Below are 21,874 nucleotides of genomic sequence, written 5' to 3'. Positions count from 1 at the left end.
GCAGCACCTCGCGGCAGGGCAGCAGAGGAGGCGGCGGGCGCACAGCGGGCTCAATTCGCTGTGTTTCCGCTCGGGCCGGGCGCGCACCTGCCGGGTAAGTGGCACCCGGGACCGCTGCCGCCGCCACCACCATTGGGCACCTCTGCCGCCGCCGCCGCCCGGAGCCTCCAGGCTTGGTGGGCGTCCCCGCAGCTCTGGCTGCTGCTGTGGCCCCCGGGCTTGGTTCTCGAGCTACGCGCGGGAGGCTTGGCGCCCTTGGCTCTCGGGGTGCAGGGGACCCCCTTACTCTGAGGGGTGAAACTTCGTCCACGTTTGACGTCCCAGGAGAACCCCTCGAAGCCCTTGAAGCCGGGAGTCGCTCGCAGCGAGGATGGAGTTCAGAACCAGTTCTTTAGGACCGTCGGGGTTTGTACCTGCTCTTGCGCGGGACAGCGTGCGGGGCGGGCCGCTTGGGAAAGCGCCTGGCGGGCCTTCTGGACATTGACTAGAGACGGCTGGCCCATGGGTGGCCCCTCCGACATCCGTTGCTTCTTTAGCTGCTTTCTCTCTCTTTTTTCGTTTGTTTTTGCTTTTTAGGGCCGCACCCGCAGCATATGGAGATCCCCAGGCTAGGGGTCAAACCAGAGCTGCAGCTGCCGGCCTCCATCACAGTCGCAGCAACACAGGAGCCATCTGCAACCTACACTACAGCTCCCTGCAACGCCAGATCCTTAACCCACTGAGCAAGGCTAGGAATCGAACCTGCAGCCTCATGGTTCCCAGTCGGATTCGTTTCCGCTCTGCCACAAAGGGAACTCCTTTTAGCTGCTTTCTTGAGCGTCTGGTTTCCATTGCAAAGTGACTTCAGGGTCCAGGTAGAAGAGGCCCTGACCACTCCTCCCTTCTCCAGCCTCCATTCTCTGCCCCCTCCCCCCAACCCTGGCCTTTCGCTGGAACAGAGCCTGGATGAGAAAGGCGAAGAAAACAGCCTTTCATCAAAGGCCTGTTACGTGCCAGGCCCTGTGCTGTGTGCTCCTCTGCTTTATTTCAGGAGCCTTTCAAATCTGTAGCAGGCGTATGTGTGCATGGAGACGTCAGAGGATGCCGCTGTGCCTGTGGCAGATGGTGGCCACTCAGCGCCTTCTTCTTCCCTCCATCCCTGAGGGGTGCGGATGGGCCAGGCCCAAGACCCTCTCAATGTTGGTCCTCCGGATGACCGCCAAGCTTTGGTTAGTTAGGGGTTTTTTGGTTTGTCGTTTTAGGGCCGCACCTGCGCCATATAGAAGTTCCCAGGCTAGGGGTCAAATTGGAGCTGTAGCCACCAGCCTATACCACAGCCATAGCAACCCGGAATCCCAGCAGTGTCTACAACCTACACCATAGCTCACAGTATAGGCGGATCCTTTAACCCACTGAGGGAGGCCAGGGATCGAACCCACGTCCTCATGGATAGGATTTGTTACTATGGAGCCACAAGGGGAACTCCATGGCCTCCAAGCTGTGGTCTCAGGCCTGTGCCCTTGCTCCTCATGCTTGGGGGCCCCATCAGGTCCCAGTAGCTCTCTGAGCCTTTGTCTCCGTCTCCCGAAGCTGCTTGCTGCTTGGTGAAGCTTGCTCTGGGTGCCTTGAGATGTTCCTGATTGACAGCAGGACACACACACACACACACACACACACACACACACCGGTCAGCAAGGCGTTTCAGAACTAAGCTTTCAGCACAGGAAGACAGACCCCCACACTTTCTCCCCAGGGATGTTTAAAGTGCTGGGCTCTTTCTTCCACCTGCTCCTTTTTGCTCTCTCCCTAAGCCATGATAAATATCCAGAAGGCTCTTTTAAACTTTCTTGCATAATAGCGTAAGACAAAAAACACCTACCACCAGGCAAACATTTATTCTTTCTGCTCGCAGTAAAAACGGCACAAACAATGAACAGAAAATGATCTGTCGACAAACTGAAAGGCATTTCTCTGTCAGCAAATACCCGTTGGAAGATGTAGAGAAAACACCGCTGTAGATTGAAAAAAAGTGTTTGAACAAATTTCCCAGGGTGGGAGGTTTGCTATATAGTTAGTTGGCTGAACAGATATTTCTACACATCTCAGCTTAAGGTGTTTGCTGGCTGAAATACACAGTAATGTATATTTCAATAATGAAATACACAAACCATTTTTGTGTGTGAGCTACTAAAGGAAGGATATGGCAGAGATATATTTCCAACAGGTAATGCCTTGTTTGATAAAAACCATGTCCTGTGGGGAAAACAGTATAAGTGCATTCATTGATGAAATAGCTTCTCAGGAAGAAATTTTTTTTTTTCTTTAAAGGATTCTGGATGCAGGAAAGGTGCAGAGGCAGCAGAACCTGCAAAACTCATTCGTTGGGAATTCCACTCGTGGCTCAGCAGTAATGAACCCGAATATTATCCAAGAGGACGTGGGTTCAATCCCTGGCCCCGCCCAGTGGGTTAAGAACTTGGCATTGCCATGAGCTGTGGTATAGGTTGCAGACACGGCTCAGACCCCAAATTGCTGTGGCTGTGATGTAAGCTGGCAGCTGCAGCTTGGATTCTACCCCTAGCCTGGGAACTTATATGTGATGCAGGTGCAGCCCTAAAAAGACAAACCAAACAAACCAAACCAAACCAAACACCTCACTCATCGGCCCATCTGCAACCTATGCCGCAGTGCTGCTCCAACACCAGATCTTTAATCCATTGAGCGAGGTCAGGTATCAAACCTGAGTCCTCACGGATATTAGTCAGGTTCTTAACCCGCTGAGCCACTGCAAGAATTCCCACCAGCCTGATATTTTCTTTTATTTTTAATCTCAAAATGAATTTTATTACATTTATAGTTGTACAATGATCATCACAACCCAATTTTATACAATTTCCATCCCAAGCCCCCAGCACATCCCTTCACCCCCCCAACCTGTCTCACTTGGAAACCATAAGTTTTTTAAAGTTTGTGAATCAGTATCTGTTCTGCAAAGAAGTTCCTAGTGTCATTTATCTATTTATTTATTTATTTATCTTAATTTTTAGGGCCACACCCACAGCATATGGAGGTTCGCAGGCTACGGGTCAAATGTGAGCTGTAGCCGCCGACCTATGTCACAGCCATAGCAGCTCGGGATCTGAGCCGCGTCTGCGACCTACACCACAGCTCACGGCAATACCAGATCCTTAATCCACTGAGTAAGGGCAGGGATTAAACCCACAACCTCATGGATGCTAGTCAGACTCATTTCTGCTGAGCTACGACGGGAATTCCATTGTGTCCTTTTTTTAGATTCCTCATGTAAGTGATAGCATGTGATGTTGGTGTCTCACTGTCTAACTTCACTTAGCATGATAATTTCTGGGTCCATCCATGTTGCTGCAAATGCCATTATTTCTTTCCTTTTACTGGCTGAGTAATATTCCAGTGTGTATATGTACCACATCTTCTTCACTCCCCTGTTGATGGGCATTTAGGTTGTTTCCATGTCTTGGCTATTGTATGTAGTGCTGCAGTGAACACTGGAGTACATGCATCTTTTCGAGTCATGGTTTTCTCTGGATAGTTGCCTATGAGTGGCATTGCCGGGTCATATGGTGATTCTATTCTTAGTTTTCTGAGGAATCTCCATACTGTTTTCCACAGTGGTTGCACCAGTTTACATTCCCACCAACAGCGTCAGAGGGTTCCGTTAGATGAAGCCTGATCTTTTCTGAGAGTCAGGTCCTGTTAGGCCCCTGCTCAAAAACTTCCAATCATGTACCACCCTCAGGATCAAGTTCAAAGTCCCCCCCTCTGCCCCCAGGCCTCCTCCTAATCCCTCAGCTCTGACCTCCTCACTTGCCCCACCCACCCCCAACTCCAATCCAGCTCCAGACTCACCAGAGCTTGCTGAATGTGGCCCCAGGGGCCTTGCACCCCTGTTCCTCCTGCTTTGCTCAAGCCCTCACTTCTTTCATCTTTGCCCAACTGTCTGCTCCCCAGGCGGCCCCTCCCTGACCCGAGCCCGGTTATCCCCGCCCCCACGCACTCATGATTTTTCTTTCTAGAACACATCACTACTGCCATCGCACTGTACAACCATTTATTTGACAACTGCTCAGTCCCACCCAGAAGGGACCCTCAGCCTCCCTGGCTCTCCCAGACTGAAGTGGGCACTGGGGGGCCACCACCATAGCGGCTGAGGGAGTTGGGACAGGTCTCCTCTTTCTGTGTCACCATCTCCTCTCTGGAATGGTCACTCTGGGTTCCTGGGGTGGGGGTGGGGGGGTGGGGGGGGTGGAGCTGAGGCCTCCTGGGTGTCCTGACCCCAGCAGCCTCCCTGGCCAGCAAGGTGCTTCTGGAGTCCCTTCCTGGTGGACAGGAAGCCCCGCCCTCCAAGAAGCCCCTCAGGCACCCCCATGTCCTCTGGACTCCTGGAAAACATGGCCCCAGGTCTGCTCAGGTCCTTGAAACTCAAGCAGGACTATGATGGAGGCAGGAAGACACTAGGGGGCCCCTCTTTTTCTGGAGTCCCTGAGAACAAAATCCCAGGCCATCAAGATTGGGTGCTTGGAAAAAGTCCATGTGTATCACAAGACAGTCACAGCTTCAGCCTCCAGGGTGGTCCAGGTGCATTGAGACTTCCAGGCAGGGAAGAAAGACCCGTGGTGGGGGGGTGGCTGGGGTCAGTGCAGGGCGGGCGCCAGCAGCAGCAGCAGCAGCGTCCCCGCCAGCAGCGCCAGCAGCGAGGTGCAGGCGGCCGGCCCGGGGTGCCCGGCGGCAGTGGGGCCAGAGGGGGGCGGCAAGTCGCAATCGCTGGTGTAGGGCTCCAGGCAGGCGGCGAAGGCCATCACGTGCGCCACGAAGCTCTGCTCCTGCACGCCGTGCACCAGGTGCGCCCAGGGGCCCCGCGCGAACACCGCCACGTCCTCGCCGCCGTGGGTCTCGGCACCCAGGGGCACGGCCGCCTGCTGCACGTATGCGGGGTCCCCTGGGAGGAGGGGGGCGCGGCTCAGGGCAGGCGGGGAGCCCCATCCACCGCCCCCCCTCCGCACTCCCCCCCCACTCCCCCCCAGCACCCTGCTGCACTCACTGCTCTTGGTGTCATCAACATCAGGCCTTGCGCCTTCGCTGAGCTTGTATCCCGGGCCATTGCCATAAAGGATGGAGGTGTAGGCTTTGCCATCAAAGGCCTTACCATCGGCCAGCCCTGCAGGGTGCAGGAGAGCCGGGGATCACACTGACGGGTCTAGGGAGCCTCTCCTGGGTGCTGAGCCCAGAACTTCTTGCCTCTTTGTTGTCCCACCCCCTGGGCAGGCCATTTGCACGTGGTACCCATTTTGACAGATGAGGAGACTGGCTCAGAGCCACGTTGGCCAGTCACTCTAGGGACTAGCCCCTGCCCCTCTCCCTGGTCTTACCAAAAACGGAGCTTCCACGCAGCGGGTAGCCACCATAGGTGAAGACATGAGAGTGGTCGGCCGTGACCAGGGTCAGTGTGTCCTCTTCGCTAGTGAGCTGGCCAGCCTTGTCGATGGCGGTGTCAAACATGACGGCCTCGATCAGCGCCCTATAAGCGATGTTCTCATGGTGTCCGTGGTCAATGCGGCCTCCTGCGGGAAGGTCACGAGGACATGGGTGCTGCCACCCCCTCCCTGACAGCCCCCCTCCCTCCTGTGCTTGGCGAGGGGCTGCCACTCACCCTCCACGAAGAGGAAGAAGCCACGGGGGTTCCTGCTCAGCAGGCGCAGGGCCACCTCCGTCATCTCCACCAGGGAGGGGTCCCTGCTGAGGTCTCGTTCCTTTTCATACTTCATGTCTCCCGGCTCAAAAAGGCCTGTGGGAGGGGGACCAGTGGTGACCAGAAGCTGGGGAGTGGAACGGAGGTCCAGGGCCCATGCTTGGCCATCTGAGGACCTGGGGGGCGCCAGTGGGGGTGGGGGGGTCTTTACCCATGAGGTGTGTTAGGCTGGGGTCCTGGGACGCCTGAATGAGCGCCGTGCGGTTCCACACATACCGGGCTCCCTGGAGGGGGCAGAGCCAGGCCTCAGCCTGCAGCCCAACACCCTGCAGCCCTGCCCTGCCGTGCCCCCCGCACCCCTGAGCCCCTGTCACCTGGTGCTTGGCCTGCCACTCCTGTACCAGGTTCCGCTTGTCCTTCCGAACTCCGTTCTGTCTTGGATTGTCTGGGTATTCAGGGTCCGGAGTCTCCTCAGGAAACATGTACTTGCGGCCTCCACCCAGGATCACCTGGAGCCAGAGATGCGGGGGGTGGGCTTTGCTCCCTCCTCAGACAGCCCCTGGCTCTGCCCAGCAGGTCTGTGGGAAGGGCCTGCCCCCTCCTGCACCTTCTGCACAGGCCCCCCACCCCCACCCCAGACCCACAGAGACCCTGCCAAGCCCCGGGACTGGGGGTGGCCTGGGACTGTGTCGGGGGTGGGTCCCGCCCCCTCCGCGCAGCCCCGCCCCTCCGCGCAGCCACGCCCCCTCTGCGCAGCCCCGCCCCGGCCCCTCCCGCCTCACATCGATGTCCATGTTGTAGACGAGCTGCGTGGAGATGTCCTGGCAGCCGTTCTTCTTCGCCTCCGCAGGCATGTTGGCATCGGAGAACCAGCCCCGGTTCACCGTGTGCGCGTAGGCTCCAGCTGGGGAAGCATCCTGCACGCTCGTGGTGGTCACCACTCCCACCGACTTCCCTGAGGGTGGCAGAGGTCAGGGTGGGCCACTCAGGTCCGAGCCCGCCCCTGCCCATCAACCCGACCCCAGACCCACCTGCTTTCTTGGCCCGGTTCATCACGGAGATGACCTCATTGCCCTGGGTCGTGTTGCACTGGTCATAGCGGGCGGCCGCGCTTACCCCGATCACCTTCATGTTGGTCTTGACCCCGCAGAGGTAGGCGGTAGTGGTGCCTGCGCTGTCTGGCACCTGTCTGTCCACGTTGTATGTCTGGGAGCAGAGACACCTTCAGCTCTGTCTGCGGTTGACGCCCAGACCCTAGGTCCCTCCTCGCGGCCCCCAGGCCCCACCTCAGAGCACTCCTGGGCTCTTCCCTTCTGCCCTGGCTCCTGGTCCCACACCCACCCAGGGGCACCCAGCCTTACCTTGGACAGAGCCAGGTACGGGAATTGGTCCATGGCCAGGGGCGTCTCAGGTCCCAGCTTGCCATTCATCTGCCCCTTTAGGATCCGAGTGGCTGTCACCGTGGACACCCCCATCCCTGAAGGTACACACCGTGTTAGGCCTGAGTCCCCCGGGCTGGCCTGGGTCTGCAGGCAGCCTTGGGTGCCAGGGCTGTGGGGGCCCCAGGGGCTGGACAGGCCTGGCCCACTCACCATCCCCCAGAAAGAGAATGAGGTTCTTGGCCGCCGTCTGGATGGGTTGCAGCTTCTTGGCAACATCCAGGGCCTGGGCTGCCTGGCGGTTCCAGAAGGCTGGGTCTTCCTCCTCAACTGGCCAAGGGGAGAGTGCAGGCCGGGTCAGCCTTGGGGCAGCGCCCTGTGAGGGGGGTGGGGGTGGGGGGCCGGCAGGGAGGTGCCTCGTTACCTGGGATGAAGCCAAGGGAGAGCGGCAGCCGCAGGCCCAGCAGCAGCAGCACCCAGCCGCCCTGCATCCTGTGCAGTGGGGCGGAGGGCCGGGACCCTCAGGAGGCCGGACCTGGAGCAAGGCTGGGACACCAAGGTATCAGCTCCGTACAGGCTGCCTGGGCTTAAATCAAGGGAGGATTTGATCCCTGCTGTAAAAGCCTCCATGTCCCTCCCAAGCCCGAGGTGGCCACACCCTGCCCCTGGCCCTGTCCTCTGACTTTAAGCCTTATAGCCCGAAGGGAGGTGGCAGGTGTGTTCCCATCCCAGGATGGTCCCAGCTGTCTCCCCAGGGCAGGGTGAGGATTGGAGGGCAGGTGCCCTTTGCCGGAACAATAGTTCCAAGGTCCTGACGGGGTGGCTCCCAACCTCCTGCTCACCAAGCCTCCCCAGAGAACCATCGCTCCTCTGCTCATTTCATTTCTTCAGTCTTTTTTTTATTTCTTTTTTTTCCCTTTCCTCTCCTCTCCTCTCCTCTTCTCTCCTCTCCTTTCCTTTCCTTTTCTTTTTAAGGCCGCACCTGAGATGTACGGAAATTCCCTGGCTAGGGGTTGAATTTGAGCTGCAACTTTGGGAGTTCCTGTTGTTTCGTAAGGCAAGTGAATCTGACTGATATCATGGGGATGTGGGTTTGAGCCCTGGCCTTGCTCAGTGGGTTGGGACCCAGTGTTTCCGTGAGCTGTAGCATAGGTCCCAGATGAGGCTGGGATCCCAGGTTGCTGTGGCTGTGGTGTAGGCTGGCAGCTGCTGCTCCAACTTGACCCCTAGCCTGAGAACCTCCATATGCCACAGGTGTGGCCCTAAAGAGCCAAAAAAAAAAAAAAAAAAAAAAAAAGACACTGGGAGCTAATAAAAACACCAATGAAACTTTTTTGGTTTCCAGGGTAAATTGAGCTGATATTGACCAGATGTCCAGACCAGAAGGAGGGCCTTTTGTTACAGCCTGTGCAAACTTCTCAACGCACGCTACATGGAACCCTAAAATTCTAGAACATTGAATTTTTTTTTTTTTCTTTTAGGGCAGGTGTGGCATGTGAAAATGTCCCGGCTAGGCATCAGATCAGAGCTGCAGCTGCCAACCTACACCACAGCCACTGCAATGCCAGATCTGAGCAGCATCTGCAAGCTACACCACAGCTCACAGTTGCGCCAGATTCTCAACCCATTGAGCGGGGCCAGGGATCGAACTCGCCTTCGTATGGATACTTGTTGGGGTCATTTCCATTGATCCTCAGCAGGAACTCTGAACATCGAAATCTCTTGATTACCAGACTCGTTGAAATCTTGTCATTGATACAAAGAGGCAAATTAAAGAAAGTGAGTAATGGAGCAGGTCCCTGTGGAGCTCCCTGGTACAAATTCTTTCCTGTCTGCTGTTTCTTCTTTGTTGGAAATAGGCTTCATTCAGCCTCCTAGACTTTCCCGGAGTTCCAAAGGGAAGATTCAAACCATTGCTCATTAGGGAAAGAAGGGAACAGAGAAAGAAATGAGTACAAGTCAAGCAACTATAATGCGGGAGTTCCCCCATGGCTCAGCAGTTAAAGAACCCAACTAGGATCCCTGAGGATGCGGGTTCCATCCCTGGCCTCACTCAGTGGATTAAGGATCCAGCGTTGCTGTGGCTGTGGTGTGTAGACTGGCAGCTACAGCTCCAATTCGACCCCTAGCCTGGGAACTTCCATATGCCATGGGTTTGGCCCTAAAAAACAAACCGAAAAACAATAATGCAAAAAGCATTAAGAAAACAAAAAAGGAAATACCAAATAAATAAACAAAAAGAAAACACAATAGTGCAGTCTTGGGGCAGGGTCCTGGTTCCTCCTCCTGAAACATACCTAACAGCATTTTGAGTTTTTCTGTTGGAACGAAGGCCCCTCCTAGGTGGAGAAGGGCAAACACCTGATTCCTGGAGCACAGCCTGTGCCTTCCCGCCAACCAATCAGAAGAAAATCACGTGCCCCATGGCCCTCAGCCCAAATATTCCTGTAAAATCTTCTTCCCACAAAACTTCAGAGAGTTTGGGGGTTCTTTGAGCACAAGTACCCTTTCTCCTTGCTTGACCCTGCAAGAAATTTTCTCTGCTCTAAACTCCAATGTTTCCATTTCTTTGGCCTCCACGGGCATCGGGTACAGGAACTTGTGTTCGGTGACAATTTCGGTGAAGCCAGCCTAGGAGTCTGTGCTGATGTCAGGTCCACCCTTGGCCAGAGGCAGCGCCTTTCCCAAGTCGCCGACAGCTACCAGGGCTTACTTCACTACAAGAAACTTGGAGGGACGAACCCTGAGAGGTGCCAGCTGCTCCACTGCCCAAGGCTGTTTGAGAGGAGAATCTTCTGGAGCTGCTGGGGTGCCCACTGGGTGTCTCAGTAACTGGGATAAGTTACTCCAGTTTGCACAACTGGACCATCAGGCCTGGCGGTGCTGGTGCTTGGGGGGAGGGGGGATCCCCCACTAGGGATGCTGGAGGGAGAGGGGGCGCGTACAGCCAGGCAGAGAAATCAGAGGCTCCGAAAACAGCATCATTCATCCAAGAAGCCCCAAGGTCCCTGAGCCCCACATGGGCCAGGCCCTGTGGGTACAGTGGTGAGGGAGCCTGGCAGACGCAGGCCCTGTGTCCAGGGGCTGGGAGTCAGGGCAGGGAGACTCCACATTCAAAAAGTGAGTTGACGCAGAAGGGAGTAGGTGGGTTCATTCACAGTCCCCACTACCTGGCCTGTCCTCCCACCAGCCCAAAAACCAGGCCCCTGAGGCCCAAGGGCCTGTTCGAGGACTGGGGCTGCTGGTCAGGGGGGCAGGCTGCCTCCCTCTGTGGCTCCTGCAGGGTGGGCTCTTTCATGGCTCTGCAGCCCTTGTCTCCCTCCGTGGGACACGGGTTAGGGGCGGGTAGTTCCTCCACGACTGCCAACCAATACCCCCGGCCTGGGGCAAGGGAGTGCGGGGCATGGGCAGGCGCTAAAGGCAGGCCCAGGACACCCCCTTATTGTAGCGGCTCTGCTCCAGGCTCCTGGCCAGGCGGTCCAGGCCCTAGTTCAGTGCCCTTGACAGCCTTTCCGAGAGTCCTCCTGGGCGGTGCTCCAGTCCTGTGGGCTGGGCTGGGCTGGCCCAGTAGCCTCCCCATCTTCAGCCTGAGCCGCTTTCGGCATCCCTGAGTCGGGGCATCGGATTGGAGGGGACCCCTTCTCGGGAGTACACGGTGCCCTCACTCCCCTTGGGAACTCGGCCGAACATGGAATCGCGGGGCCCAGAACCTGTGCTGGTGATGCCGGGGAACGTGTTCCTGAAGCCGCCATTCCCGCCACTGTTACCAAGGTGACACAGGGAGCCTGGAAAGAGGCAGGAAGAAGCTGGGCTGGGGGAGCGGGGCGGGCGGAGCACAGTGGGGCCGCGATGCCCTCTTCCTCTGGGCCGGAGGGAGGCGCCGCGCCGCGGGGCAGCAGAGGAGGCGGCGGGCGCACAGAGCTCCTGGGGTCGAGCACAGCCCCGGGAGGACTCTCTCCTCCTGGCTCCCGCCTCGGCCCGTGCGTGCTCCTGCGGGATAAGTGGCACCCGAGCCCGCTGCCATCAGCCACCTCTGCCGCCTCCGTCGCCATGCCCAGCCTGTGTCCTCGCAGCTCTTGCTGTGGCTGCGGCTGTGGCACCTTCCGCTGAGCCTCTGCCCCTCGCGGCGCGGGAGGCTCCACGCCAAGGGCTCTGGGCGCCCTGGGTCAGCTCGCTCCGCGCCTGCGGTGAAACTTCGACCGTTTGAATTCCGGGGAGAACCAGTGGAAGCCAAGAGTGGCCCGCGGCGAGGACGGAGGACAGAACCGGTTCAGGGTTCTTTAGGGCAGTCATTAGCTCCGTGTACAACAAGGTGACCCTGGGGCAGCTGCAGAAGATCACCCCCCATGTGAGTGCAAGCCCAGCCCCGGACGCCTGGCCCATCCCCTCCCCCGAGGGCAAGCAAGGCCTTCCGAGGCCATGGACTCCTGTGTCCTCTTGTGGCCTCTCCCTGGCCCCCTCCCTGTCTCCTGGGGTCCCTGCCACACCCAGCCCCACTGCCCCATCCATGGCCCCACAGCTGCGGTGGAAGTGGCTGCTGGACCGGATCTTCCAGGAGGACTTCTCCGAGGATGAGGAGCTGGTGCTGCTGGCCACGGACTACATGCAGCAGGTGTCCCAGCTCATCCGCTCCACACCCCGCAGGTAAGGCTGCCAGTCACCCACCTGCCCCCCACCTGCCCCCAGGCCCTTCCCCTGCACCCAGACCTCACTGCCTGGTGAGCTTTCGGTGCCTGCCGCCGCCTCTGCCCAGTGTCCATACTGGGAAGGCAGGCGAGGAGCACTGGCAACGGTGTCCAGATCCCTAGGGTCAGCCCTGGCTGTCCCAGTTGTGCTGTGGGGCCCCGGGGAGGGCTGGAAGCTTCCTGAGCTGCGGTGCCCTCTCCTGGGGGTGGTGAGGCTTGAGGGACTCTGACGTCAGAAGGCGAAATCACGGCCGCCGCTCTGCTCCCCCTGGGGCCACCTTGAGGAAGGCCTCCCTGGTCTCTGCCCCGCCTGGGAAGGAGCCGAGGAGGCCTCCGAAGGCCAGCCCTGAGGCAGGCAGTCACGCCCAGTGCCCACTCTCCCGCCCCGTGGCAGGTCAGAAAACCATGCTGCTGGCTCCTGCCCCATCTGCATCAGGGGCTCTGCTCGGTGGCCCGAGGTGTGTCCTGCCGTGTGTGGGCCCAGCCCTGTTCCCTGACTGGGGCCGGGAGCACCTGGACTGACCCTGAGTCCTGCTCCGTCCAAGGCCAGGCTGGGGGTGGGGGTGGCGGTGGGGCGCCCACGCCCGGGAGCCTGTGGGGACAGCCAGCTGCTTCACCCGGCCCTCAGGATCCTGCACAACTACCTGGTGTGGCGTGTGGTGGTGGTGCTGAGCGAGCACTTGTCACCGCCGTTCCGAGAGGCGCTGCACGAGCTGGCACGCGAGATGGAGGGCAGCGACAAGCCGCAGGAGCTGGCCCGTGTCTGCCTGGGCCAGGCCAACCGTCACTTTGGTGCCCTCTTTGTCCGTGAGCACTTTGCAGCTTCGAGGAAGGCCAAGGTCAGGCTGCCCTGGCCTTGGGGCAGGGCGGCAGGTTCTGAGCTGTTTCTCTGCCAGTTTAGGGGAAGCCTTGGGGCTGGGGGTGCCCTGTGGGGTGAGAATCCAGCAGGAAGTGCAGCAAAGCCCAGGTCCTGGTGTGGCCAAGCCTCCCGGGGGGCCTTTGGGGTTGGGCATGTGGAGAAAGGTGGGCCCCTGGGAGAGGACACGGGGTTCCTGGCCTGCAGGCTGGTCCGGAGCTCGAAGCTGGGAAGCCCGAGGGCCTTAGCTGCTGCCCAGGGGCCTGATGCCCAGCATCTGCCCCAGCTGGAGGGCACCCACCCTTCTGGCAGGGCTGTGAGGCCCCCAGAGACCCCTTAGCCTGACAGCTTCCCGCTGGGTCCCCAGAGGTGATGTCACTGCCACCGGGGACTGCAGGCTCCTCACTGCTTTCGGGGAGGGTGGAGGGAGACCAGCGGGTCAGAGGGAGCACAAGCCATGGGCATCCCAAGGACAGAGTCCTCACCCACGAGGTCCAGACAGCTTAGGAACCCAGAACCTGGGGTGGCCCTGCAGGGCGGGGTTGTGACATATGTGTCACCCACTTGTTCCCAAACTCCTTTCCCAGACGCTCCCGAGAGCATCCTCCCTGCAGCCCCGTGAGGGAGACGGAGAACGGAGGTGGCGCCTTTTACTGACCTGGACATTGAGGGAGTCAACCTGGCCTGCCCAGGGTCACGTGGCTCGTGTCAGCTGATGGGCACGTGTTGGCTGCCGGGTCCTCTGGAGTTCAAGGTTTCCATGCTACGCTCAGCTTCCCCCTTCACCACTGCTGTTGGGACATTGTGTCCGGAACAAAGATGCTGGCCATTGTGTTTGCCAGACGCTGTGTTCGCAGCCAAGCTGTGACACTGCCAGGGTGAGAAGCCAACCCAGCTCAGCACAGCTGCCCACTGGGCCTCAGTTTCCCTGGTGTTGGGTGAGGGGCCCTGCGAGCAGTGGGGAAGGCCCTTCTTGCAGTGCGGTGATTCCAGAAGCAGCCTCGGGGCGGGGTGTTGCTGGGCTGGCTCTGTCCTTTCCCGAGGGCTGGGCGGGTTCCTCCAGGCAGAGCTCACTGGGTGACAGAAGGAATCTCCAACTAGCATCTGACGGCGGGGAGATAAAGGAGCTCGGCTGGTTTCCAACTGCACTTAGGCTTCCGGGAGCCCACCTGTGTGCCCACGTGCACAGAGCCCAGGCTTCTGTCATTCCCAGCTCGGGGCCAAGGCTTGAACCTGAGGGTCCCTGCTCGGTGACCTTGGCAGGTGACTCACCCTCTCCAGGCAGACCCAGGGGTTGTGTGCGTGGGGGTTGGGCCCACCTGTGGCAGAGGGATGTAAGCCTTGGGCGGAGGATGCTGGGGGCGCCCTCAGCCCACAGGCCCTGTGAGGGCCTGCTCTGAACAGATTCTGGGAGGACTCAAAGCCAGCTGGCGGGGTGGGCTTGTGTCAAGGCTCTCTGCCTGCAAACTCAGAGGGGATGTGGGTTTTGGCAACCCTGGGATTTGGGGGGTGCCCAGGAAAGGGCACAGGGCATTTGGCACCACCTGCCAGCCCTGTCCCCTAGGCCTTTCTAGCCAATTCAGTGGAGTCCAGGGTCAAGTTTCTGCCACCCATGGGCTTGCTTCTATGGTGACCCAGACGCCGAGTGCCCTGGGGGCCCCAAGTGTCCAACTTGTGCGCAGCTGTAAGTGCCATTGATTGATTGATTGATTGATTGATATATTTGGCTGCCCCACGGCATATGGAGTTCCTGGACCAGGGATCAGATCTGAGCTGTGGTTGTGAACTAAGCCGTAGCTGTGGCAATGCCAGATCTCCAACCCACTATGCCAAGGCTGGGGATCGAACCTGCATCCCAGTGCTCTTAAGAATGTCGCCAATCCCCTCGTGCCACAGCAAGAACTCCCCAGGTACCATATTTTTAAATGGCTTGAGCACCCCCTTCCAGGTCCCTTGGGAGGTCCAGGGCCCTTGGTATGCAAATGTTATGTGGTGGGTTCTCCGGGGGCTTAGGTTTCTCCTCAGGCCCCCTTGGGAGGGCTGCTCCTTTCCCACCCCCCAGGCTGGGCAATGCCCCAATTCCTTCTCTCCCCAGAGACCAGGGGGAGTCAGACTGCACTGAGGGTCTGGTTGCCGGAAGGTCTGTCTCCTTCCTCCAATCTGGATGCCTCAACCCTCCCCTAAACTGGCTTGAAGAACCCACTTTCCTTGGATTTAATACAAAGCAATTTCCCCTCCCCTCTGCCAGGGCTAGGCCAGACCAGAGGCTGAGCCCGGTGCCCCCAGGGCTGCCCCTCGGGCCACCCAGCAGCAGGACAGGACAGGGCAGCCGGCAGCGTAAAAGTCCAGCTTCCTTCCCGTGTCTTGTGGAGCTTGGACTCCAATTTGGAGACAGGGGGCTGAGAGGGACCTTGGCAGCCTGTACTTCACGTCCCAAAGGAGCAGGGCGCTGTCCCCTGCAGCAGTCTCAGTGTCACCAGCATCTCTTGGAAAACCGCCAGGGGTAGGGACTCCCTCGTCCCAAGGCCTCCTCCCTCGTGGAAAGCTGATTGCGTCCTGGCCTGGCCTTTCCTGCAGAGCCTCCTGTGAACTGGCCTCCACCTCTGGTGTCCTGGTGGGGTCCCTGCCCCGTGGGGTCAAAGGGGACCCCAGGCTCCCACCCCTGCAGACACCTTCCCCTCCAGCTCAGACACCAGCCTTTGTCCTCAACGTTGCCCACATGACGTGGCTGGTGGCTCATCTGGGGGCCTCCCCATCAGCCTGGGTGCGCTCGGCCCTCACCCCTTTCCAGCCCACCTTGCAGGTGCCAGCCCGCAGGTTCCATCGCTGCGGTCCTTCCCACCGGTATGGGGGCGTCCCTCATTTTGCCCTGTGTCACCGCCGGCTCAGTTTCCTTCAGCCCTGTGGTGTGCTGTCCAGGACAGAAGGTGGCTCCCTGCCCACCTCCCCACCTTCCCGCACGGGGCGGGGGCGCCCCCTGCAGGGGGCTGCGGGGACATGTTCAGCTCTCAGGTCCAGTCCTCTGAGTGACCCCTGCTGGCCGGGCTGCTGTCCAGCATGAGCTCATCAGGCCAGAGGGGAAGGGGGCGGGCCTGGCCACCCCTCTCCCCCCCTCAGCTGCGCCCCCATCTGGGAGCCTCTGGCAGCGGCTCAGGCTGATTCACTGGGTGGCAGGCAGCTCAGGTCCCCAAGCCTCTGTCCCATGGTGCTGTGAAGCCACATCTCACCTTGTCTATACTCTGCATAAACGAGAATAAAGCCTCCTACCTTCCTGCGGGACCAGACCATTGCAGGGGCTGCTGACAGGTCTGCGTGGAGAGGTCTGCACGTGGCTATTTCCCTCTCCCCTGAGGAGCCCAGGCGGGGAGGGGAGCGGAGGGGGTGCCATGCTGGCTGATAACAAGGAATGTGCTGGAGTTCCTGTCATGGCTCAGTGGAAACAATCTGACTAGCATTCATGAGGAAACAGGTTCAATCCCTGGCCTCACACAGTGGGTTAAGGATCTGGCATTGCTGTGGCTGTGGTGTAGGCCGGCATCTACAGCTCCAGTTCGACCCCTAGCCTGGGAACCTCCATATGCCGCAGGTGCGGCCCTAAAAAGACAAAAGACAAAAAAAAAAAAAAAAAGAACGAGCCAATCAGGTGAGCACATAAAGTACCAGAACAGACCCTGGACGCCCCCCTATTGAGGGTGGAAGGCAGCCTAACCATTGGAGACCGGGGTGGGGGGGGTAGCTATTTGCTCCCTGAGGGGTTGCTCCAGAGGCACAACTGGTTCCAGGGCATTGGGCCAAGCATGTTGGCGCAGGCTGGGCATCCCTGGTGACAAGGTCGCATCAAGGGGACTCTGCGCTGCAGCCCGGTGTGTGCACCGGGAGCCCACGCTGAGGCTGTGTTCAGCCAGGTTGAGCAGGTGCTGGGCCACCTTAGATCAGAGGGTGCTGTTTAAAATACTGCGCATGGTCACACAACACTGTCAATCAACTGTACTTGAATAAGAAATATATACTGCAAAGCAGTTCTCTTGTGGCTCAGAGGGTTAAGTATCCGGCATTGTCACTGCTGTGGCTCTGGTTACAGCTGTGGCATGGGTTCGATCTCTGGCCCAGCAACTTATGCTTGCTGCTGGAATGGCCAGTTGAATGAATGAATTAATAAAATCGGCCACAGCTTCCTGTAGGTCCCTGGAGGCTCCTCTGCGGGGGGGGTGGGGGGGGGGAGAAAGACTCGGGGAGGCACCCTGGAAGGGGCAACAGCCTATCATGCAGATACTGACCAGCCCGGGAGACCTGTTTCTGGAAGCAGGGGTAACAGCCTGAGATGCAAGCGTCAGCGGCAAGGTCACGACTTGGGCACATCTGGCATCCTGTCTGGGGGGCGTCACGGCCGTGCGCCCATTTTCACACATCACAAAGCAGCCTGGGTACCACCTGAGTCACGCTGGGCTTGGTGCAGAGGTAGGGGTGGGTTGGGGGCTCCAGGGGCTGTGGGGTGGGGGGCGGGGCCGGGGGTGTCTCCAGGTCTGGCTGGGACTGAGCCTGTGGCGCCCCCCAGGGCCCAGACTGAACTCTGCAGGGCGTGTTGCAGCCTTGGTCACAGGGAGCTGTCTGGGACCCAGGCCCGCCTGGCGTCCCATCTGCACCTGCTGTGTGCTGGGCTCTCCCATGCTTCGCCTCAATCAGGGCCCTGCCCCGACCTGGGCACTCGGTGCTGTTCGCATTTAGTATCTAGCTCCATGCCGGCGCCCTCATCCTGAGGGAATCACATTCATGTTTTGAGGCAGGACAAGAACATTGAAGCACAAGGGGCTCCCTGCCCGTCCGGCGCTCTCCCAAATGTGCCGCGTGCACCTGCGTTCCGCGTGAAGCAGACCTTCTCCAAGGTGCAAGTGCCCGCTTGACAGTGAAGACCTATGTTTTTCTTCTTCCGCCACTGGCAGCATAACTCCTGGGGATTATATTTCTTTTCCAATCCTGTAAGGGGTCAAATTGACCTGTTGTTCACTTTGCATGTGCTTCTCTGGACTATGTAACTTTGTGTAAAAATACCTGTGTATCATGGGGTTTTTTTTGCCTTTTCTAGGGCCGCTCTGGCAGCATATGGAGGTTCTCAGGCTAGGGGTCTCATCGGAGCTGTAGCCACCAGCCTACGCCAGAGCCACAGCAACACAGGATCCGAGCCATGTCTGCAACCCACACCACAGCTCACGGCAACACCGGATCCTTAGCCCACTGAGCAAGGCCAGGGATCAAATCCGCAACCTCATGGTTCCTAGTCGGATTCATTAACCACTGAGCCATGAAGGGAACTCCTGGGGTTTTTTGTTTTTTTTGTTTTTCCCAGTGTGTCGTTTTGATATATGATCTTTTGTCTGAAAAATATATATGAAGGAGTTACCATGGTGGCTCAGCGAAAAGGAATCTGACCAGCATCCATGAGGATGCAGATTCGATCCCTCACCTTGTTTGGTGGGTTAAGGATCCGGTGTTGCCATCAGCTGTGGTGTAGGTTGCAGTTGCGGTATGGATCTGGCTGTTGCTGGGGCTGTGGTGTAGGCAGGCAGCTGTATCTCCGATTCATCCCCTAGCCTGGGAACCTCCATATGCTGTGGGTACAGCCCTAAAAAAGCAAAAAGTAAACAAATAAAAAAAATTCTGGAGTTCCCGTCATGGTGCAGTGGTTAACGAATCGAACTAGGAACCATGAGGTTGTGGGTTCGGTCCCTGGCCTTGCTCAGTGGGTTAACGATCCGGCGTTGCTGTGAGCTGTGGTGTAGGTTGCAGACGCAGCTCGGATCCTGTGTTGCTGTGGCTCTGGCGTAGGCCGGTGGCTACAGCTCTGATTAGACCCCTAGCCTGGGAACCTCCATATGCTGCCGGAGTGGCCCAAGAAATAGCAAAAAGACAAAAACAAACAAACAAACAAACAAAAAAACCCTCTATTTCTTCTTTAGATCTCTATTGATTAATTTTTCGTCGACAACAGTGTCAAGCAGGCATTCATCCCCCACGTGGTTCTTGGGTGTCCTGGAGAAGAGAATGTGGGCCCTGCAGGCAAGGGGCTGACCCAGCGCCCCCTCCTTGTTTGCTCACTTCCAGAGGATTCCGACAGAGTAGAGCTGAGTGTGTCTGGCTCAGTAGACTTATGGATTATGTGATCTAGTTTTAAAGCAACTAATCCTCCCGAATGATCAAGTTGGCTTACAAACGATTCCTGTAAAGAAACTGCAAGTAATACCTGTAATCCGCACCAGGAGAACAACCCCAGAAGTGGCCGCTATGACACCCCCCCTCTCCCGACGCGTGCTCCGCGTCACCCATGCTACAGACCTGACAAGGAGGTAGCTCCACGTATACAAATTAAACAACCAATCCTTTGGAAGCCCCCTCACCTCCATCCTTGCTGGTGAAGCTTGTTGTGTTCCTGATTGACAGCAGGAACCCCCCCACCCCCCGCCCCCCGCCCCCCGGTCAGCAAGGCGTTTCAGAGCTAAGCTTTCAGCACAGGAAGACAGACCCCCACACTTTCTCCCCAGGGATGTTTAAAGTGCTGGGCTCTTTCTTCCACCTGCTCCTTTTTGCTCGCTCCCTAAGCCATGATAAATATCCAGAAGGCTCTTTTAAACTTTCTTGCATAATAGCGTAAGACAAAAAACACCTACCACCAGGCAAACATTTATTCTTTCTGCTCGCAGTAAAAACGGCACAAACAATGAACAGAAAATGATCTGTCGACAAACTGAAAGGCATTTCTCTGTCAGCAAATACCCGTTGGAAGATGTAGAGAAAACACCGCTGTAGATTGAAAAAAAGTGTTTGAACAAATTTCCCAGGGTGGGAGGTTTGCTATATAGATAGTTGGCTGAAAGTACAGGTATTTCTACACATCTCAGCTTAAGGTGGTTGCTGGATTCTGTTCCAATAATGAAATACACACCACCTTTTTTTTTTGTTTGTTTTTTTGTGTGTGAACTACTAAAGGAAGGATGTGGCAGAGAAGATATATGTCCAACAGGTAATGCCTTGTTTGATAAAAACCATGAGGGAAAAAGTGTAAGTGCCTCCACTGATGGAAGAGCTACTCAGAAAGGATTTTATTCTAAAGGATTCTGGATGCGAGAAAAGGTGCAGAGGCAGCAGAGCCTGCAAAGCGCACGCGTTGGCCCATCCATGGTCAAACCATTGCAGGGAAGAACTAGAAACTTTGCGGGCACAACAAAGGCTGTAGCAGCATCAGTGGTATAAGCTTTCTGACCAAGCAAGTCCAAGTGAAGGAGAAGCTTTAAGATAGATACAGGGTGAGTTCCCATTGTGGCTCAGTGGTAACAATCCCAGCCAGTATCCATGAGGATGTGGGTTCGATCCCTGGCCTTCCTCAGTGGGTTAAAGATCCAGTGTTGCCATGAGCTATGATGTAGGTTGGCAGACACGGCTCGGATCTGGTGTGGCTCTGGCTCTGGCTGTGGCGTAAGCCAGCAGATGTAGCTCCTATTAGACCCATAGCCTGGCAACTTCCATATGCCATGGGTTTTGGCCCTAAAAAGACCAAAAAGAAAAAAATAAAAAAAAAAAAAGAAAGAAACAGAGTAATAAGATTGGGTGAGACCATGAAAACATGATTTTGTAGCCACCACTGTGTTTAATAAAACCCCTCATACCTACACATTAAACAGAAAACTTGGAAACAGAAGAAACTTTTTAAAAAATTTACTTAGGGAGTTCCTGTCGTGGCTCAGTGGTTAATGAATCCGACTAGGAACCATGAGGGTTGCAAGTTCGATCCCTGGCCTTGCTCAGCGGGTTAAGGATCCAGCATTGCCGTGAGCTGTGGTGTAGGTCACAGATGAGGCTTGGATCCTGCATTGCTGTGGCTGTGCTGTAGGCCAGCGGCTACAGCCCCGATTCGACCCCTAGCCTGGGAACCTCCATATGCCTCAGGCGCAGCCCTTAAAAGACAAAAGACCAAGAAAAAAGAAAGAAAGAAAGAAAGAAAGAAAGAAAGAAAGAAAGAAAGAAAGAAAGAAAGAAAGAGAAAAGAAATACATAAAATTTTACTTAGAATTTATATACTGTTACACTCACCCTTTTATTTTATCTTATTATTTTAGTTTATTTTGGGGGGCTGTGCCCCAGGCATGTGAAAGTTCCCAGGCCACGCATCAAACCTGCACCACAGCAGTGTAGCCAGCTGCTGCAGTGACAATGCCAGATCCTTAAACTTCTGGGCCACAGAGGAACCCCCAGAGAAATGTTTTAATCTTTTTATTTTGTGACTGCCCCATGGCGTAGGGGGTTCCCAGGCCAGGGATCAGATCCGAACTGTAGTTGAGACCTAGGCCTCCCTCAGCACTGGCAACGCTGCATCCTTAACCACTGTGATGGGATGGGTTTGAACCTGCATCTCAGAGGTTCAGAGGCACTGCTGATCCCATTGAGCCACAAGAGGAATGCCGGTTTTTATTTTTTTAATTTAAGAATTTTTTTTTAGCCCATGGCATGCAGCAGCTTGGTATGAGATCTCAGCTCCTAGAAAAGGGATTGAACCTGGGCCAAAGCAGTGAAAGCACCAAATCCTAACCACCAGACCACCAGGGAGCTCCACAGAATAATCTGTTTTTAAAATCAGCAGGTTTTTTTTTTCTTTTTTTTTCTCTTTTTAGACCCTGAGGAGGGATCGAATTGAAGCTGCAGCTGTTCGCCTACACCACAGCCACAGATACCCTGTATCTGAGCCATGTCTTCGACCTACACCATAGATCAAGGTAATGCCGGATCCTTAACCTACTGAGTGAGGCCAGGGATTGAACCCACATCCTCATGGATACTAGTTTGGTTCGTAATCTGCTGAACCACAACAGGAACTCCCAAGACTCGTTGGGTTCTTAACCAGCTGAGCCACAAGGGGAACTCCTAAAACCTTCGGTTTAAAATGTAGACTCGTCGGAGTTCCAGTCATGGCTCAGTGGTTAATGAATCTGACTAGGAACCATGAGGGTTGCGAGTTCGATCCCTGGCCTTCCTCAGTTGGTTAAGGATCCAGCGTTGCCGTGAGCTGTGGTGTAGGTTGCAGACGTGGCTCGGATCCCCCGTTGGTGTGGCTGTGGTGTAGGCTGGTGGCTACAGCTCCGACTGGACCCCTAGCCTGGGAACCTCCATATGCCGCAAGAGTGGCCCAAGAGCATGGCAAAAAGACAAGAAAAAAAAAAAGTAGACTTGTGTTTTGAACCCATTTATGAAACATAATCAAGCA

General features: G+C 56.7%; 2 protein-coding genes across 7 annotated transcripts; one reads left to right on the top strand and one right to left on the bottom strand.

Annotated features, from left to right (window-relative positions):
* Window positions 1-4,049: 4,049 nt before the first annotated feature.
* On the bottom strand, window positions 4,050-13,730 carry LOC100157453 (intestinal-type alkaline phosphatase). Of its 4 annotated transcripts, XM_085000683.1 has the most exons (13): window positions 13,283-13,730; window positions 12,413-12,694; window positions 7,508-7,664; window positions 7,297-7,413; window positions 7,066-7,181; window positions 6,736-6,910; window positions 6,487-6,659; window positions 6,079-6,213; window positions 5,916-5,988; window positions 5,666-5,800; window positions 5,385-5,576; window positions 5,057-5,173; window positions 4,050-4,954 (listed from the first exon to the last, which is right to left on the bottom strand). In XM_085000683.1, the coding sequence occupies exons 3-13, from the start codon at window positions 7,572-7,574 to the stop codon at window positions 4,650-4,652; spliced, it is 1,605 nt and encodes a 534-aa protein (XP_084856809.1). In that variant the 5' UTR covers window positions 7,575-7,664; window positions 12,413-12,694; window positions 13,283-13,730; the 3' UTR covers window positions 4,050-4,649. The 4 variants fall into 4 exon arrangements, 3 of the variants coding, with proteins under 3 accessions (XP_084856809.1, XP_084856810.1, XP_020930975.2); XM_085000684.1 differs by lacking the exon at window positions 13,283-13,730 and having other exon boundaries at window positions 7,508-7,669; window positions 12,413-12,561; XM_021075316.2 differs by lacking the exons at window positions 12,413-12,694; window positions 13,283-13,730 and having other exon boundaries at window positions 7,508-8,359.
* On the top strand, window positions 11,277-16,255 carry LOC146396205 (endothelin-converting enzyme-like 1). 3 transcript variants are annotated; one of them, XM_085000688.1, is made up of 4 exons: window positions 11,277-11,431; window positions 11,603-11,727; window positions 12,397-12,607; window positions 13,212-16,255. In XM_085000688.1, the coding sequence occupies exons 2-4, from the start codon at window positions 11,687-11,689 to the stop codon at window positions 13,338-13,340; spliced, it is 381 nt and encodes a 126-aa protein (XP_084856814.1). In that variant the 5' UTR covers window positions 11,277-11,431; window positions 11,603-11,686; the 3' UTR covers window positions 13,341-16,255. The 3 variants fall into 3 exon arrangements, with proteins under 3 accessions (XP_084856814.1, XP_084856813.1, XP_084856811.1); XM_085000687.1 differs by lacking the exon at window positions 11,277-11,431 and adding an exon at window positions 12,163-12,226 and having other exon boundaries at window positions 11,439-11,727; XM_085000685.1 differs by lacking the exon at window positions 11,277-11,431 and having other exon boundaries at window positions 11,439-11,727.
* The last annotated feature ends 5,619 nt before the right edge of the window (window positions 16,256-21,874 follow it).

Source organism: Sus scrofa, chromosome 15 (genome assembly GCF_054392235.1).
Source record: "Sus scrofa isolate SSC_HxYL_T2T_F1_AM1 chromosome 15, Sscrofa_HxYL_maternal_Yorkshire_Landrace_v2.0, whole genome shotgun sequence".
NCBI classification, from domain to species: Eukaryota; Metazoa; Chordata; class Mammalia; order Artiodactyla; family Suidae; genus Sus; species Sus scrofa.
The sequence above is the reverse complement of the archived record's forward strand: the minus strand, read 5'-3'. Positions and strand labels throughout refer to the sequence as shown.